The sequence below is a fragment of the Chiloscyllium plagiosum genome, unplaced genomic scaffold (genome assembly GCF_037043375.1).
Source record: "Chiloscyllium plagiosum isolate Xiang-an unplaced genomic scaffold, Cpla_swu_hap1 HiC_scaffold_26, whole genome shotgun sequence".
Classification (NCBI taxonomy): Eukaryota; Metazoa; Chordata; class Chondrichthyes; order Orectolobiformes; family Hemiscylliidae; genus Chiloscyllium; species Chiloscyllium plagiosum.
Genome location: NW_028270164.1, coordinates 51,682,072 through 51,701,793, shown reverse-complemented (window position 1 = coordinate 51,701,793; position 19,722 = coordinate 51,682,072). Strand labels below are relative to the sequence as shown.

Genomic DNA, 19,722 nt, shown 5'->3' with positions numbered 1-19,722 from the left:
TGAAAGCCACATTTATTACTGCTTAAGGCCCTGTTCTTTGCAGACAAAAAGTATGTAACAAAATAAGTTAAAGTCATTCCCTGGTTCATTTCTCAGGTCAATGCCTTGACTAGTCAGTGTCAAACTTCTTAAATTTAAATAAAGCTTGATAGTTAACTGTCAGCAATTATTAACTGATGCATTCTCATGGCAGCTCCTCTACCAATCAGACCCTAATGCCAACAAATCAGCAATCTCCTCTCATATAGTTTAAATGGTCTTCCCAAGACATTAGTATTTCTTGTAAATTGACTTGCTGGGTGCAAGAGAAGAAACTTCAACAAAATGTCTTTTCTGAGTAATACTCAAATGAGACAGACATTTGTGACTCAATTATGAGGAGACCTCTGCACCTGTACTTCACAAGATCCTAAGATGTTCAACCTTATGCCGATCCAAACTTGTATGAACCTTTAGACTTGCTTGAATTTAATGCAATGTCCAATATTAAACCTTTCAAAGCAATTACTTTACACAACACTTAAACAGGCACTTTCGGATTTCAAAGCCAATTACCATAGTTTGAACTTAACTAGATGTTGGTAGGCAGTTACAGGTGTAACACTCAAGTAATAAAGTGATTAGATAGTTTGTTTTATGGGTTAACATCTTTAGGATTCACTAACTCAGGGTTAAGTTAGATAACCCCAAAAACAGCTTGAGAATCATGTGAAATTACCCCGCATCAGTCAAAGAGAATGCAGACAGTCAACTTTGTGCTTATTGCTCAATGCAACGATAGCTCCAGGTTGCCAGGACTAATTACAATGCATGCATTAGCAGAGTGCGCAATATTGTTAACACTTACTTAAAACTAACCTGCTTGATTTAAATCTAACCTGCTCTAGCTAAATCTAGCCTACTTTGCTTAAATCCATCTTGATCTCATCAAATGTAATCTACACTGTTTAAATCTAACCTGTTCTCATTCATTTTTTTCAAACCTATTTTTCGAATAAACATGTTCCGAGGTTACTGCACACCTCTAGAGCAGGTAGGACTTGAACCTAGGTCTTTCAGACCAGGGGCAGGGACACTAGCACTGTACTACAAGAGGGCCCCCAATTCCCATTCAGTCTAACTTGAATTACTTAAATCTAACCTGCACTGAATCAAAGAGTCATAGAACACAGAAAGAGACCCTTCGGTCCAACTTCTCCACACCAACCTGACATCCCAATCTGACTGAGTCCCATTTACCAGCATTTTGCCTATATCACTCTATTCATATTCCTATTCCTATTCATATACCCATCCAAACTGCTTAAATCTAATTTACACTATTTAAATCTCACCTGCGTTGCTTAAATCCAACCTGCATCTCTTAAACAGAAGGAACACTGTAACTGCTGGAGGTGACAAGATCATTTTGATTGTGCAAGAATCAAAGCAATGGCAAAGAGAGCATGCAAAAAAGTTTTCTAGTGCTGTAACGGAAATCTTCGAAGTGGAGAAGCAAAAAGTTGATTTCTATTTCCACTTTAGAAACAAGACATGTTTTAGATAAAAAAAAAGAAAACTGGTGTTCAGTGGTCGTAGTGCAGAAGGTAGTATAAAAAGTGTACGTTTTTTCTTTAGTCACACGTGGGACATAGACATTGCCGGCAGGCCGGTATTTGTATTTCCCATTCCTAGTTGCCCTTGAGAAGGTGGTGATGAGCTGCTTCCTTGAGCCACTACAATCTTTTCCTGAGGGACAGAATTCCAGGATTTTGATCCAGCGATAATGAAGGCACAGCAATATAGTTCCAAGTCAGGATGGTAAGCAGCTTGGAGAGAAACTTGCAGGTGGTGGTGTTCCCATGCATCTGTTGCCCTTGTCCATCTCGATGGAAGTGGTCATGGGTTTGGAAGATGCTATCTAAGCATCTTTGGTGAATTTCTTCGCTGCGTCTTATAGGTAGTACACATAGTTGCTACTGAGCTTAACTGGTGGGGGGGGGGGAATGAATGCTTATGGATTTGATGCCAATCAAGTGGGCTACCATGTCCAGGATGGTTTCAAGCTTCTTTCGTGTTGCTGGAGCTGAACCCATCCAGGCAATTCCATCATACTCCTGACTTGTGCCCTATAGATGGTAGACAGACTTTGAGGAGTCAGGAGCTGTGTTACTAATTGTAGTTTCTAGCATCTGAACTGCTCTTGTAGCTATTGTATTTATGTGATGAGTCCAGTTCAGTTTCTAGTCAATGATAACTGCCAAGATATTGATAGTGGGGGATTCATTGATAGCCACACCATTGAAAATCAAGAGGCAATGGTTAGATTGTTTCGTATTGGAAATAATCATGGCCTGGTATTTGTGTGACGACAATGTTACTTGCCACTTGTCAGCCCAAGTCTGGATATTGTACAAATCTTATTGCATCTGAACATGGACTACTTCAGTATCTGAGGAGTTGCAAATCGTGGTAAACATTGTGCAGTCATCAGCAAACATCTCCACTTCTCATGATGGAGGGAAGGTCATTGATGAAGCAGCTGAAGATGGTTGGGCAACCATGAGGAGCTCCTGCAGAGATGTCCTGGAGCTGAGATGACTGACCTCTGACAACAACAACCATCTTTCTATGTGCCAGGTATGACTCCAACCAGAGGAGAGTTTGGCCCATGATTGCTAGAGCTCCTGATGTCACATCTTCTCAAATGCAACCACTCTGTCACTTTCATCTCACCTCTGAAATTCAACTCTTTTGTTTATGTTTGAACCAGGAGCTGAGTGGCCCTGGCAGAATGTAAAACCAGGCATCAGTGAGCAGGTCATTGCTAAGTAGGTACTACTTGATAGCGCTGTTGATGTTACCTTCCTTCACTTTACTGATGGTTGAGAGTAGACTAATGGGGTGATAATTGGGTGGGTTAAATTTGTCTTGCTTTCTTTGTACAGGACATGCTGGACAATATTCCACATTGTCAGGTCGATTGGCTAAGGGTGTGACAAGTTCTGCAGCACACATTTTCAATACTGTTGTGGAATGCTGTCAGGGTCCATTGCCTTTGCAATATCTAGTACCTCCAACAATTTCTTGATATCAAATGAAGTGAATCAAATTGGCTGAAAACTGGCATCTGTGATGCTGAGGACCAACGGAGAAGGCCAAGATGGATCATTCACTCAGAACCTCTGGCTGAAGATTGGTGCAACAGCTTCAGCCTTATCGTTTACACTGAGGTGCTGGGCTCTTCCATCACTAACAATTGGGATTTGGTAGAGCCTCCTCCTCCAGTGACTTGTTTAACTGTCCGCCATTATACATAATTGTGTTGGCAGCTTAGATCTGATCTATTGGTTCTGGGATCACTTAGCTCCAACTATCATTTGCTGCTTATGCTGTTTGACATGTAAGTAGTCCTGTTTGTTAGCTACACCAAGTTGACAGCTCATTTTTAAGTATGCTTGGTGTTGCTCCCGGTATGTCTCTGTACTTTCCATTGAACCGTGGTTGACAATGATATTTGAATGGGGGATAAGCCAGGTCAAATGGTACTTGTGATCACATGTATACCTGTGTGAACTTCTTTTTTTTTTAAAAGGACATCATACCAATGACTGACTTAGAGTACTGATGTGTGTGTAGGCAGTAGTGATTCAGGGTCTACTTGATAATGAAATCTGATGATGGGAGAGACCATTGTAAAAGACATTGTAGATACTGATACTTGAATTGTTATACATTATATCGAGACTGTAACAAGGATGTTTGGGCCCAAAGACTGGCTTGATGCAATCCAGGATGACAGCTCTTGACAGTCCTTGGCTCCAAAAGCATGATGGTATCTGAGTGGCACAGCAAATGATATGGATACTTAGGCCTCTCCTCAGCTTCCTTATCACTATCCTTACCAAAGGAAAGCTCACAATCCTGGATTTCATCCACAGCCAGAGCCTCACTCTCTGTAGTGCCAAGGCACAGCAGACAACTGCAATCTGTCACCCGTGCTGAGGCAGACTGAGAGCACTACTTGGACTATCAAGGACCTAAATCTTATCCTGACTAGGCCTATTTCACCTAAGTCCTTATGATTCCTTGAAAGTCTATACCTCTTCTGCTCATTAAACCCATCAAAGCCTCCACCACTCCACTGTAAGAGCGATGTACAAAATGGACTGTGTCTAACAGTGTCAAATTATACGATCAAGGTTTAGAAGAAACGTTTCCTATTCATAATATCCATATTATTAGGGAAAAGTCTAGGCAAAATTGTTTGAATCTTTCCAACTTCAGGTACAAGTTGAAATGAATTTTGCAAATGTTTGGCTTCCTTTGGGTTTAGATGGAATTTGGAATTTATTTTGAGAGTGTGGGGGTAAAACCCTCAGATCACAAGCAACACGAGGGACCAGGGTGAGTGCTGGTCTCAAGATGGAAGCTGGAGGCGACTTTGTTACTGTTTTACAATGCTGGTGTTAAACGTTCTCACTAAACCTGATAACTGCCTATTTGATCCCAGGGTGCACTATCTGGCCTTGCTGTCAGTTTCATATTGACACTGTGGATAGGAATCGGTGGACAAGTTTATCAACCACTACCTGACCAAACCCGACCACTAGTCCTCAATACAGCAGGATGCTTCTTTAACACCACTGACACTACACAGCCAGTGACAGGAAGCCCCTGGACAACAATAAACCAAACTACAGAGATGACTTCCAGGTAAAGCAAGAAGAAATGTAGCCTTGAACAAAGTGTTCATGGATATTCATGTTCCTAAAGTGTTAAAATCTGGTTCTGCTGTGGAAATCATATTGTTAAATTACATTTATCATTTTATCTTTCTTTCTCCTTGCGTTAGATATTCTTCCTTCTCCTCCTTATTAAGGTTACATGTTTCTTAATTATTCTTAAAGTAACAACTGGATAAGTTATTTCAACAAATCCTATCTATACATTTGGCGTCCGGTTCACAGAGAATCGTCAATAAAATTTCTTACTTTCTTATGCTCTTTGAGCAGTTCACCAATAAAGCAAAATTGTCAGGCAATTTGTTGGACCCTTTCACCACTCTCCCTGTGAAAGAGCCATCTACCTTCACCAGTGTGATCTAACACTATGATCTCTCAAATATCAGGTAGGGATTGCTTTGTTTTCAGATCACAGACAGGCTCTCATGAATGGAGCCATTTCACACATTCAGGAAAAGGGACAGAGTGCTGGAGAGACTGGGAATACTGGTAAATGGTATCCACTGACAGAGAGGTTTTCCACTGGCCCCATTATCAAAGAGTGGAGGGGAGGGCAAGGAATGGTATATAATTAAGGAGGAAAAATATCACCAACATTTGACACAGGCTTGGAGCTCTGGTGGGCCTCAGCTTCACTACATGGTGTTACTCACTCAGTTTAGTAGCCACTATCCTTGGTCAAAGCACCAATTCTGCTGCGGCCTTATTTTTCAGTGCAGGAAGGAGGCTTCACGTCCTAGCCCAATTTCAGCTCCTTTGCACAATCTTAACATGCTTAATAGGATGATGAAGAGTAGAGAAGATCTTCCAATATCCTACAAAACTCCTGCAAGAATGTTCTGGAACTGAAATGACTGACTTCCAACAACCATAGCCCTCTTCCTTCATGTCAGAAATGACAGCAACCAGCAGACAGATTTCTCACAATTCTCATCTAGTTTTGCTAGAGCTCCTTGATACCACACTCAGTGAAGTGCAGCCCTGGAGTCAAAGGCAGTCATGTCCACCTCACCTTTAGTTGTTCAGCTTTTTTGTCCATGTTTGTAAAGAAGTTAGGAGCTGAGTGCCTGACTGAACCCAAACTGAACATGAGCAGGCAGGTAATTCCTAAACAAGTGCACTGCAAAGCAAGTACTGCTTCATGGCACGATTGATGGCAATTTCCATCACGTAACTGATGTTGAGAGTAGACCGGTGATGTGGCATTTGGCCAGGTTGGATTTATCCTGCTTTTTGTGTACAGGAAATACGTCAGAAACATGCAATCAACAAAGCTCTCAGCCTCATGGATAAATTGTGATCACCCAGCTGCCTAATCAAGTTCTCCAGACAGATAGACCTCCTACACTCTCAGTCATCTAGACCACCAGAAGAGTCTACGATTTCTCATAGTGCACGAAGAGCAAATCAAGGGCCTGAGCTCCCAAGACACATCACAACTAAACAGTCTATGGACTGATGAAGAGCTTATGCCCAAAACATCGACTCTTCTGCTCCTTGGATGCTACCTGACCTGCTGTGTTTTTCCAGCGCCACACGTTTTGACTCTGATCTCCAGCATCAGCAATCCTCACTTTCTCCTAGTCTATGGACCTATGCTTTTAACTTACCTTTACTCTGACTTAACTAGACAAGAGAAATGTTACTCTTGATTATGTTAAACAAGCAGAACCCCTCAACTCTATTAAATTTTTTTGTGAAGTTCTAAATTACAAATTACTCTGTAATGTTCCTAAACTGTATTCATGGATGTTGAGTTAAGATCAGTCAGACAGACAAGACAGAAATACTCATCAATTGGCCTACTTGGTCTCCTGAAACATCACACTCCTGTTTTGTTGAAGCAGTCCTGCTGCTGGTCTATCTGCTTCTGGAACTTCTCTGTTCCCTTTAACCCAACTGCCACTGCTCCAGACAGCCACACAGGTTCACCACGAGTCTATCTGCTTCTGGGTTCTCAGCTCACCAGCTCTTGCTGATTACTTGTCTCAGGATCGTCACTTGACTCATTCTTCTTGGTAATGCTGACTACCTGTCTCAGGGTCCTCTAGGTGATGCTGATTGCCTAGTTTGGGGTCCTCATCTCTCTCACTCCCCTTCTGCAAAGTAGCAACATTACAGAGTTGAGTGTTATCGTGTCAATATCAGAACAATCTCTCAAACTTTTATTTATTCATGTATGGGATGGGAGCATTGCTGGTTAGGTCAGCATTTATTACCCATATCCATATCCTTGATAAGTTGGTGGTGAGTCATATTCACAAACTGTTGTGATCCAAGTGCTGCCGTTGGTTACATATATCATCCCAAGATGTGCTTTTGATCACATATCAACACCATCACAACATCAACATATTGTTAATTCTTAACCTCGGGCAAAAACAGTTCTCTCGTGTGCTGCTAAATCACACTAGACTCCTTTATTCCAATAGAATTCTGACGAGTCACCCACATTTTACCCTCCATTAACCTGAAGTCATCCAAAACCCTGCTGCGTGTTTCTCAACTGACATCATCTCCAATCTACTTATCATCCCTCTGCTCACTGACCTGCACTGGCTCCCAGTCAATTCTCTTCCTTGTTTATAAACCTTGCTGTGGCCTCACACTTCCCTAACTGTGCAATCATCTCCAGCCTTGCAATCCTCTGAGGTCTCTACACTACACCAGTTTTGGCCTTTTGAGCTTTCCTGATTTAAAATCAATTCACGATTGGTGGTTGTGCCATTAATTACTTATGCTCAAAGATCTGAAATTTATTCCCTACAATTCGCCCAATACTTATATAAATATAACTTGATGTGATACCATGATGGAAGAACACCCACACTGATGTGAGGAAGGAAGTTCCATGATTTTGTCCAAGAGAAACTGAAAGAACAGCAGCATAGTTCCAAGTCAGGATGGAGTGTGGTTTCAATGGGAACTGCAAGTAATGGTGTTCCCATGCATCTGCTGCCATTGTCTTTCTAGATGGAAGAGATCACAACTTTAGCAAGGAGCCTTGGCAAGTTGCTGAAATGCACAAATGGTACAATAGCTACTGTGTTGCTAGCAAGGCAGTGAACACTGAAGATGGTGGATGGGTTGCAAATCAAGCAAACTGCTTTTTCTTGGATTGTGCTTAGATATGTGAATGTTTTTGGACCTGCACTCATTCAGTCATGTAAGGGTATTCCAACACATTCCTGACCTGTCCCTTATAGATAGTGGGCAGGATCTGTGGAGTCTGAAGGTGAATTATTATATCTAAATTTGTAATATCAAAAACTCCACCTTCAGAACAGAAGATTTAATTTTACCAGTGACATTTTCAATTCCTATAAAAAATGATTCCTTCTGTGGTTACCAATTTAGTCATGAGCAGTGCTATCAGGTGAACATATCCATACATAGCCAACATGCAGACTGCAGGAAGTTAGGTTTCTATCTCACCAGGCTGGCTGGGATTTAAACCCAATTTCAAGATTTCAAGCAACAGTAAATCGACAGATTATTCGCCTCATTCTTACCGAGTTCCCCTTTACCAACGCATCTATTCGGTCTATTTCACAGCGTAACACAACATGGTCTTTATTGTATATCAACACCAATCTTAAAATATGTTCTCTTCTTCAATTTCAGACCAGTAATTGCAGACACTTTGTATTCAATCTCGTATCTTTACTTGAGCCCAATAGGAACTATGACTGTATTGGTCCTTGGTCTCATTATCAGTTTGCTGACAGGTTAGTGCTTTCTCTTACGTTATCAAGTTTATTAGGCAAGGCAGGTAATAACATTGTTTTGAAGAGGCATAAAGAAGTATTGATATCAATTTCTATGCAATAAAACAAATCAGATAGAGCCAAGATTCTCTTACACAACTCCGTCCAAATATAGCTGCCGTCCATTATGAATAGGAATAAGTTGTTGGGATCCACATTTTGCAGCAGATCCCCATAGGAATGAGTTAGGGAGAGAAACTTTGCAGCATATCCCTCTGGCAATGTATTTGGGAGTTTGCACTTTACAGTAGGTTCATGATGGTAATGAGTTTGGGATCCATTATCTGCAGCATATCACTACAGAGATACAATTTGGGGATCCAGACTTACAGCAGTGAGTTAGGGGAATCAAACTTTGCAGCAGATCCCATGGGAATGAGTTAGGAACCACACTTTGCAGCAGTTGCCTATGGCAATGAGTTTGGGAGTCCACACTTTGCAGTAAATTCCCACAGGAACCAGATCAGGGATCCACACCTTGCACCAAATCCACAAGATCCTTGTGGGAATGGGTTTGGGTACACACACATTGCATCAGATCCTGGGAGCAATGAGTTTTGGAATTTGCACTTTGTAGCAGATCCCTATGGGAATGGGTTTGGGAATCCACACTTTGCAGCAGGTCCCGAAGGCAATGAGTTATGGGACCAAACTTTGCAGCAGATTTCTATGGAATAAGTTTGGGAATTGACACCTTGTAGCAGATCAAGATTGGAATGAGCTTGGGATCCCACTTTTCAATAGATCCTCACAGGAGTGAGTTTGTGATAAATACCTTACCACAGATTCCTATGTGAACGGGGTTTAGGGTCGGCACTTTGCACCAGATCCCTACAGGGATGAGTATAGGGATTTACACTTTATGGCAGATCCCAATGGGAATTACCATAGTAAGGGGAATAGGACATTGAGGCCCCAAACCTGTTTCATCACTCAATAAGATCATGGATGATCTGTGACTAAACTCCATATACTTGCTTTTGGCTCATATCCCTTAAAATCTGTGCTTAAGAACAGTTTATAAACCTCAGAATTAAAACTAATAACTGAACTCCCATCAACTGCCACATGTGAAAGACAATCCAAACACCTACCAACCTTAGTGCATTCCTGACATCTCATCTAAATGCTCTGGCTATACTATACCACCACCACCACCACCAAGGATATATTTCCCTCCCCTCCTCTATCAGCTTTCCGTAGAGACCACTCCCTCCGCGACTCCCTTGTCAGATCCATACCCCCCACCAACCCAACCTCCACTCCCGGCACCTTCCCTTGCAACCGCAGGAGGTGCAACACTTGCGCCCACACCTCCCCCCTCACTTCTCTCCAAGGCCCCAAAGGAAACTTCCATATCCGCCACAGATTCACCTGCACCTCCACCCACATTATCTACTGCATCCGCTGCAGCCGGTGTGGCCTCCTCTATATTGGGGAGACAGGCCGCCTACTTGCGGAGCGATTCAGAGAGCACCTCTGGGCCACCCGGACGAACCAACCCAATCACCCTGTAGCACAGCATTTCAACTCCCCCTCCCACTCCACCGAGGATATGCAGATCATTGGACTCATCCACCGCCAAACCACAACAACGCGACGGTCGGAGGAGGAGCGTCTTATCTTCCGACTGGGAACCCTCCAACCACAGGGGATGAACTTGGACTTCACCAGTTTCTTCATCCCCCCTCCCCCCACCTTGTCTCAGCCGAATCCCTCCAGCCCGGCACCGCCTTCCTGACCTGCAGTCTTCTTCTTGACCTCTCCGCCTCCACCCTACTCCGACCTATCACCCTCACCTTGACCTCTTTCCACCTATCACATTTCCAACGCCCCTCCTCCAAGTCCCTCCTCCCTACCTTTTATCTTCTCCTGCTGAACACTCTCTGCTCATTCCTGAAGAAGGGCATGTGCCCGAAACGTTGAATCTTCTGTTCCCTAGATGCTGCCTGACCTGCTGTGCTGTTCCAGCAATAAAGTTTCAGCTTTGATCTCCAGCGTCTGCAGACCTCACTTTCTCCTCCTGGCTATACTATACCCCCTACTTATGGAATCCCTAACCAATGGAAATAATTTATCCTATCTTTTCCTGTTAATGTCTTAAATACTAATTTAGATCACCCCGTAGCCTTCTAACTCCCAGAGAAAATAAAAGTTTTGTATAATCTTTCCTCCTAACAATCCCTGGAATCCAGGTTATCATTCTTGCAAACCTAAATTCTAGTCTCTCCATTGTCAGTATATCTTTCCTAATGTGTAGTGTCCAGATTTGCTCACTATAATCCACATGGGACCTAATCAGGCTTTTCCACAGCTAAGTGAGCTTGAGATCTACACTTTTCAGCAGACTCATAATTTTATGAGTTACAGCATCCACAGGTGACTCGTGGGGGCTCGAAGATCTGAAATACACCTTTCCTATTGATGTCAGTAGCCACTGAACACAACCCCACATTTAGTGGCTGCTAACATCAACAGCAAAGGTTTATTTCAGGCCCACAAGGTTTTGATCTCTGGAGCTGATGGGTCTTGAACCCAGGACTCCAGGCTCCGAGGTAGGGACATCAAGAGCCGTTTAAAGCTTATGGCACCTGATATTCCCAGGAAGTCTCCCATCCAGGTCCTAACCAAAGCTGAATTTGTTAAGCATCCAAGATCAGTCATTTTGAGATCTGTGTGGCTATAAGCCCCGTTTGAACCCGACTAATAATGATGATTGTGATCAGCAGTTTGCTCTGAGCAGAATTAGTTCTGAAATAACATAGCATTTCTTCAATTACGTTCAGAGCTGTTGTTCTTGTCATGTGATTGATGTGCACTAAACCCGCTACTGATTCCCACAGGAGGGAAGAGGAACACGGTGGACGTGAAGCTCTTGTTCACATACAGGGATATGCTATGCCACACTTACCTTGCCAACAGAAGTGTTCACTCACAGGTACTTGATGAGAGTGATAGCACAGTTTAAATTGTGTTTTGTACTTTCATGGATGTTTTAAATCAAATATGTTTGTTTAAAGTGTCTATTTTAACACAAGAAACATCAGGAATAAAGGTAATAAAAATAGAGCATGGATCAGTACTTGAAGGTACGATGTTGTGGCCATTACGGAAACTTGGAGATCACAAGGGCAGGATTGGTTGTTGCATGTTCCAGGGGTTAGATATTTCAAAGAGAACAGGGAGGGAGGTAAAAGAGGTGGGGGAGTGGCATTGCTAATCAGGGTTAGTATCACAGCTGCAGAAAGGGAAGGTCATTGAGGATGGCTTGTCTGCTGAGTCATTATGAGTGGAAGTCAGAAACAGGAAAGGAGCAGTCACTTTATTGGAAGTTTTCTATAGATCGCCAAATAGCAACAGAGACACGGAGGAGCAGATTGGGAGACAGATTTTGGAAAAGTGCAGAATTAACAGGGTTGTTGTCATGGGGGACTTCAACTTCCCTAATATTGATTAGAACCTCCTTAGTGCAAATAGTTTGGATGGAACAAATTTTGTCAGGTGTGTTCAGAAAGGATTTCTGACTCAATATGTAGATAGGCCGACTAGAGGGGAGGCCATATTGGATTTGGTGCTTGGTAACAAATCAGGTCAGGTGTCAGATCTCTCAGTGGCGCAGCGTTTTGGTGATAGTGATCACAGCTCCCTAACCTTTACTACAATCATGAAGAGGGGTCAGAGCAGATGGCATGGGTAAATATTTAATTGGGAGAGGGGGAATTACAATGGCAGGAACTATGGAGCATAAATTGGGAACAGTATTCTCAAGGATTTGCACGACAGAAATGTGGAGGTTGTTTAGGGAGCACTTTGTGCAAGTTCTGGATAGGTTTGTCCCACTGAGGCAAGGAAGATTTGGTCAGGTGAAGGAAGCTTGGATGACAAGAGATGTGGAACATCCAGTCAAGAGGACGAAGGAAGCTTAATTAAGGTTGAAAAAGCAAGGATCAGACAGGGCTCTAGTGAGTTACAAGGTAGCGAGGAAGGAACTGAAGAATGGACTTAGGAGAGCTAGAAGGGGTATGAAAAAGCCTTGGTGGGTAGGATTAAGGAAAATCCTAAGGCATTCTACAGTTATGTGAGGAACAACAGGATGGCCAGAGTGAGGGTAGTACCAATCAGGAATAGTGGAGGAACCTGTGCCTGGAGTTGGAGTAGGTAGAGGAGGTCCTTAATGAATTACTTTGCTTTACTATTCCCGACTGAGAGGGTCCTTGACGTTTCTGAGGACAGCGTGAAACAGGCTGATACACTCAAACAGGTTGATGTTAAGAAGGAGGGTGTACTAGAAATTTTGAAAACTATGAGGATTGTTAAGTCCCCTATGCCAGACAGATATACAATAGACAATAGGTGCAAGAGTAGCCATTCGGCCCTTCAAGCCAGCACCACCATTCATTATGATCATGGCTGATCATCCACAATCAGTATCCTGTTCCTGCCTTAACCCCATAACCCTTGATTCCACTATCTTCAAGGGCTCTATCCATCTCTTCCTTGAAACTATTCAAAGACTTGGGGCAGAGCATTCCATATATCCACCACTCTCGAGGTGAAGAAGTTTCTCCTCAACTCTGTTCTAAATGGCCTACCCTTTTTTAAAAAACTGTGTCCTCCGGTTCTGGACTCACCCATCAGCAGAAACATGCTTCCTAGCTCCAGAGTATCCAACCCTTTGATAATCTTATACATCTCAGTCAGATCCCCTCTCATCCTTCTAAACTCAAGGGTATAGAAGCCCAGTCACTTCAATCTTTCAACATATAATAGTCCCGCCATTCCGGGAATTGACCTCATTGCACTCCCTCAATAGCTAGAATGTCCTTCCTCAAATGTGGAGACCAAAACTGCACACAATACTTCAGGAGCGGTCTCACCAGGGCCCTGTATAGCTGCAGAAGGACCTCCTTGCTCCTATACTCAAATCTTCTTGTTATGAAGGCCAGCATGCCATTAGCTTTCTTCACTGCCTGCTGTACCTGCTTGCTTGCTTTCATTGACTTTCATACCCAAGGTTACTACAGAAAGCAAGGAAAGAGATTGCTGTGCCTTTGGCGATGATCTTTGCGTCCTCACTGTCCACTGAAGTAGTGCTCGGTGATTGGAGAGTGGCAAATGTTATTCCCTTGTTCAAGAAAGGGAATAGGGATAACCCTGGGAATTACAGACCAGTCAGTCTTATGTCGGTGGAGGGCAAATTATTGGAGAGGTTTCTGAGAGACAGGATTTATGATTATTTGGATAACGATAGTTTGATTAAAGAGATTCAGCATGGCTTTGTGAGGGGCAGTTCATGCCTCACAAGCCTTACTGAATTCTTTGAGGATGTGACAAAACGCACTGATGAAGGGAGAGCAGTGGGTGTGATGTGTCTGTATTCTAGCAAGGAGTTTGAAAAGGTTCCCCATTATAGGTTCATTCAAAAAGTAAGGAGGCATGGCATACGGGGAAATTTGGCTGTCTGGATACAGAATTGGTTGGTCTGTAGAAGACAGAGGGTGGTGGTAGATGGAAAGTATTCAGCCTGGAGCTTGGTGACCAGTGGAGTTCCATAAAGCTCTGTTCTGGGATTTCTGCATTTTGTGATTTTTACAAAAGACTTGGACGAGGAAGTGGAAGGATGGGATAGTAAGTTAGCCAATGGCACAAAGGTTGGTGGAGTTGTGGATAGTGTGGAGGGCTGTTGCAGGTTGCAAAGTGGCACGATGTAGAGCTGGGCTGAGAAGTGTCAGATGGAGGTCAACCTGGAGAAATGTGAAGTGATTCACTTTGGAAGGTCAAACTTGAATGCAGATTACAGGGTTAAAAGCAGGATTCTTGGCAGTGTGGAAGAACAGAGGGATCTTGGGGTCCACATCCATAGATCTCTCAAAGATGCCACCCAAGTTAATAGGGTTGTTAAGAAACTGTACGGTATGTTGGCTTTCATTAGTGGGAGATTGACTTTAAAAGCTGCCAGGTTATGCTGCAGTTCTAAAGAGTCCTGGTGAGACCACACTTGGAATATTGTGTTCAGTTCTGTTCTCCTCATTATAGGAAAGATGTGGAAGCTTTAGAGAGGGCGCAGAGGAGATTTATCAGGATACTGCCTGGACTAGGGGGCATGTCTTATGAAGAAAGGTTGAGGGAGTTTGGATTTTTCTCATTAGAGCAAGAAGGATGAGAGGTGACTTGATAGAGATGTACATATTGATGAGAGGCATAGATAGAGTGGATAGCCAGAGACTTTTTCCAAGGGCAGAAATGGCTATCATGAGGGGGCATAACTTTAAGATGATTGGAGGAAGGGTTAAGGGAGATGTCAGAGGTAGATTCTTTACACATAGAGTGGTGGGTGCATGGAATGCACCGCCAGCAGTGGTGATTGAGTCAGGTACTTTAGGGACATTGTGACACTTGGATAGGCACATGGATGACTGTAAAGTGAAAGGTATGTAGGTTAGTTTGATCTTAGAGTAGGATAAAAAGTCAGCACAACATCGAGGGCCAAAGGGCCCATACTGTTCTATGTTCTAAATTAGAAATTCTTTCATGTTTTGTGTCACATAACTGTGCTCCTGCTTTTCCGCCAGTTATAACACAGCATGGTCAGAAGTGGCATTCAGGTGAAGGACTGGGAATGGGGCATTCTAGGTAACTTTCAAGCTGTAAGTGAACAGACTAATACATAGAGTAAATTACTAAACTCCTCATAGCAAACAATTACAAGATACTCCACATGCTGCTTGTGGTGTGTTAGATCTAATTTTCAAGCAAAATTCGCCAGTCAGTCCTATGTTTAAAAAGATCTTCATTCTCCAAAACTGATATCTTTAGTAAATCTCCCCAGCTGTATAAGTTTCAGTTTGTCCCGTCCTGGCTGAACAGGAACCAGAAAATCTCTGTGCCTGAGTAATGAGCTGCACATCTGGGAACACAAGGCTTTCCAATAACACCAACTCAGAATTCAGGGTGTGGCTGAAAAGCAATTCACTGTTAGTTTTCCCAAATGGTGCATCAGCAAAATTAGCAAAGCAAAGTTGGTGTCCTCCACTAGCTAATTAAATGTTGAGTGGAATAACTACTCCCCATCTGCAATCAGTCCCAGGCCAGAGATCTGCTGCCTCAGGATACTCCAGGATATTTAGAGGACAGCCACAAGACTGGAAAAACTTGGCTTTTCTGTCGAGAAATGAGAGAGGGGTTCTCACTAAATAATGTATTAACTAGTTAGAAATTAACTGTTATGTTACTATAGCTCAAATACAGCTCCAAACCAAATCATAATAATAGGACGATGAGGCATCAACTCAAATTGTGAACTCACTTTACCTATGAGGATTGTACAACACATGAAATGAACTGTTGGATTGTACAACACATGAAATGAACTGTGGACACAAAATAACTGGAATGTGAAACAGTAGGGCTGACAGTGAGAACTTGTTTGGGTGAGTAGGCTATCTGATTTGATGCAAATACAGAGGCCAAGGGACCTTCCTGACTTAAAATTATCATGTGATCTGAGATGTTGAGATGTCTCCTAGTGTCCAGTCTTCTGCAATCCGAGAGGATAAGCTATCCTCTGGACAAATTAGGGATGGACAATAAATGTTGGCCAGCAACACCCACATCCTGAGAATGAATACAAGAACTGGCTCCAGAATGAATGTGATGGAGCTGTAGTAGCACCATGTACCCAGCTGCTGAGAACACAAATGAATGATTTCTGGTGCTGCCACCCAAAGTGGTACTGCAGATTGTTCTGCAAACTGAAATATCGTATGTTATTTTTAAACAATCTGTCTCAGACATGCTGTGACACAAACTGGATCAGGTGAGACTTGAACCCATACCCAGATGAAGGGACAATACCACTGCACTACAAAAGCCCTGAACTGAAAATAAGTATTTCCTTATATAGATATTTCACCAGAACTTCACTGAAAAAATCAGTTGCACTGACATCGCAGTTAGTCAGTTGAGAGAAGAATGTAAGGATGTTACTGGCTACATATATTCGTGGGTCAAATTCCTATACACAAAACTAGATGGCACATTTGCTTCTGAAAGACTTGAATTGAAACTGTATGTGCTGGAATGACTCTTGATGTTGTTCATTTCGACACTCTTCCTCTCTGTACCCACAGAAGACGATTACCAAGGATGAGCTGGAAGGACCAGCTGACACAGGAAAGGTCAACCCCACATTCACTGAACAGGAACTCAACAATCCTGAGAAGCAGGATCATATTATATCTACAACGTATTTATAGTTAGCATGTGGACTTTCTTGAATAAAAGTACAGTGAACAATTCATCAGGCTTTGGAGAGGTCTAACACAATGGCTTGTGTCTGTGTAAAATTGTCCTGTACATTGTTCCAAAGATCACAGGACAATAAATAACTCAGGCCCCTTCCCTCCTATCCCAGTACTACTATTTCTGAACTGCAGTGTGAATGGATCGATTTTTATATTGCACTTCCAGTCAAATCAAACTAGCAGCAGCTGCTCTAACACTTCTTCCAGACATTAGCTTTAAACATTCTAATGTCTGCAAAAACTCAGCAAATCTGGCAGCATCTATAAAGAGAGCAGATTTAATATTTCAGGTCTAGTGATCCTTCTTCTCTGACCTGAAACATTAACTCTGCTTTCTCTTCACAGATGCTGCTAGACCTGCTGAGCAATTTCTGACTTCCAGCATCCACTGTTCTTTGTTTTTTTTTAATCTAATGTTTCTGTTTGAGCAGTAAAGATATTTATGAGGGTTTCGTGACAGAAATTTGGCCTACAGTTTTGAGAGCAACGGGCTATCTGACTAAAACTTCTGCTCAAAATTGTTTAGCTTTTAAAAGTGTTTGCTTTGTTTTTCTGCTCAAACTTGCATACTGGCTAACATAAACTCTGCTAATCAGTGCAATCCAGCAGAATTTTAGAGCTAATTAAGCATTTACTTAAGCACTTTAAAAATGCCCATTAGTGTTCTTAGAGTTTAAAAATGTCTTAATTTTTACCATTCTAAAAGTCTAAAAGTGTAATTAATTTGATCAGGGCCCATAAGAAATAGGAACAGCAGTACGTCATTCGGCCTCTCAAGCTTCACTATTCAATAGAATCATGGCTGATCTAACATCCCTCACGTCCAACCTCGCGAACTCTTGCTTCCCCTTCTGAACAAGAATCTATTTCAGCCTTAAATACACACAAGGACTTTGCACCAACAGCTCTTTTTACAAGCAGTTCCAAAGACTCTCAACCATCTCAAGAGAAGAAATATTAACTGTTTACCCATTTACTTAAGCTATGGAATATGATCAGGTCAGTGGATGGGGTCATTTTATAGCACGGCACTTTCTTAAATGTATACAAAAGATCCCAGAAATTATGATTTATGTTGGATATAATTTCTGCAGGAAATTCTTCAAGCTCTTCCACTTATTGTCAGATTTCTGATGAATTGTATGTTACAACTGCAATTGTATTTCAAAAGAACTTAATTGACAGCAAAGCGTGTTGAGACCTCCAGTTACTGTAAAAATTCCTATATAAATTCAAATCTTCCTTTTCCAAAAGACCAAGAACAATATAAAGGAAATTCTGGGGAAGTGCTTTGTTTTTTAAACTGATGCATTACTTGGGCCAGTATCAACATCTACTCCTATAAACAACTCTCATTCTTTTTCTCCAAGTGACTGTGACAAAATCCCAAAACCAAACTGAGAACTTGGGACTTATTCCAAAGTACTGATGAATAAATTACAGCCGATGCCATATTTGTTTGGAGTGGAGGGATTGACAGAGACTGCTGACTGCAGATCAGGAAAGTTTCACATTCTCGAGTGACTTCAATCAAACTCAGAGTAAAGAGATGTATAGCATGGAAATGGACCCTTTGGTCCAACTCATCAATGCTGACCTATACCCTAAATTAATGTAGTCCCATTTGTCAGCACTCGACCCATATCCCTCTAAACCCTTCCTATTCATATACCCATCCAGATGCCTTTTAAATGTTGTAATCGTACCAGCCTCCACCACTTCCTCTGGCAGCTTATTCCATACACGCACCACCCTCTGCGTGAAAACGTTGACCCTTAGGTCCCTTTTTAATCTTTCCCCTCTCACCCTAAACCTATGCCCTCTAGTTCTAGACTCCCCCACTTCAGGGAAAAGACCTTCTCTATATATTCTATCCATGCCCCTCGTGATTTTATAAACCTCTAAGGTCACCCCTCAGCCTCTGATGCTCCAGGGAAAACACTGGGACAACTTTGTACAGCTTCTAGCTCTTTGTCCAGATGTTGCCAGCAGTACATTGGCTTTATGACAGTGACTGCTGTGAACGTTTCCCCATGTAATAAATTAAGGCCCATGCCTCTCCCAGCCAGACCCACTATGCTTCCCACCCATCACTAGTTATTCACTGATCTTCTTTCGCTGGTTACTCATTGATCAACCAATCACTGGTTATTTTCTGATCACCTTCATTGGTTACTCACTAATCATTTGTAACTGGTTACTCATTGAACTCCCATCACTGATCAATCACTGATCACCTGTTCGCCAAGCTGGGAATTTGTGTTGCAGACGTTTCGTCTCCTGTCTAGGTGACATCCTCAGTGCTTGGAAGCCTCTTGTGAAGCATTTCTGTCATGTTTCCTCCGGCATTTGTAGTGATTTGTCTCTGCCGCTTCCAGTTGTCAGTTCCAGCTGTCCACTGCAGTGGCCGGTATATTGGGTCCAGTTCAATGTGCTTATTGATTGAATCTGTGGATGAATGGCATGCCTCTAGGAATTCCCTGGCTGTTCTCTGTTTGACTTGTCCTATAATAGTAGTGTTGTCCCAGTCGAACTCATGTTGCTTGTCATCTGAGTGTGTGGCTACTAAGGATAGCTGGTCGTGTCGTTTCGTGGCTAGTTGGTGTTCATGGATGCGGATCATTAGCTGTCTTCCTGTTTGTCCTGTTTGTACAAAATCCCATGCAAGGACTGCACAAAACACTACATAAGACAAACAGGAAGACAGCTAATGATCCGCATCCATGAACACCAACTAGCCACGAAACGACACGACCAGCTATCCTTAGTAGCCACACACTCAGATGGCAAGCAATATGAGTTCGACTGGGACAACACTACTATTATAGGACAAGCCAAACAGAGAACAGCCAGGGAATTCCTAGAGGCATGGCATTCATCCACAGATTCAATCAATAAGCACATCGACCTGGAGCCAATATACCGGCC

The 19,722-nt window shown here is 42.5% G+C and overlaps 1 protein-coding gene across 2 annotated transcripts in view; it reads left to right on the top strand.

Moving 5' to 3' along the window:
* Positions 1-19,129, top strand: part of LOC122563318 (sodium-coupled monocarboxylate transporter 1) — a 114,937-nt gene extending 95,808 nt beyond the window's left edge. The window contains exons 12-15 of one of the 2 annotated variants that reach the window (XM_043717040.2): positions 4,493-4,695; positions 8,349-8,452; positions 11,335-11,429; positions 16,621-19,129. In XM_043717040.2, the coding sequence (XP_043572975.2) occupies positions 4,493-4,695; positions 8,349-8,452; positions 11,335-11,429; positions 16,621-16,746 (528 nt within the window). In that variant the 3' untranslated portion in view covers positions 16,747-19,129. Of the gene's footprint in view, positions 1-4,492; positions 4,696-5,967; positions 6,421-8,348; positions 8,453-11,334; positions 11,430-16,620 lie in introns of those variants that run through there. The other variant, XM_043717041.2, reaches the window with a different exon arrangement.
* Positions 19,130-19,722: the final 593 nt, after the last annotated feature.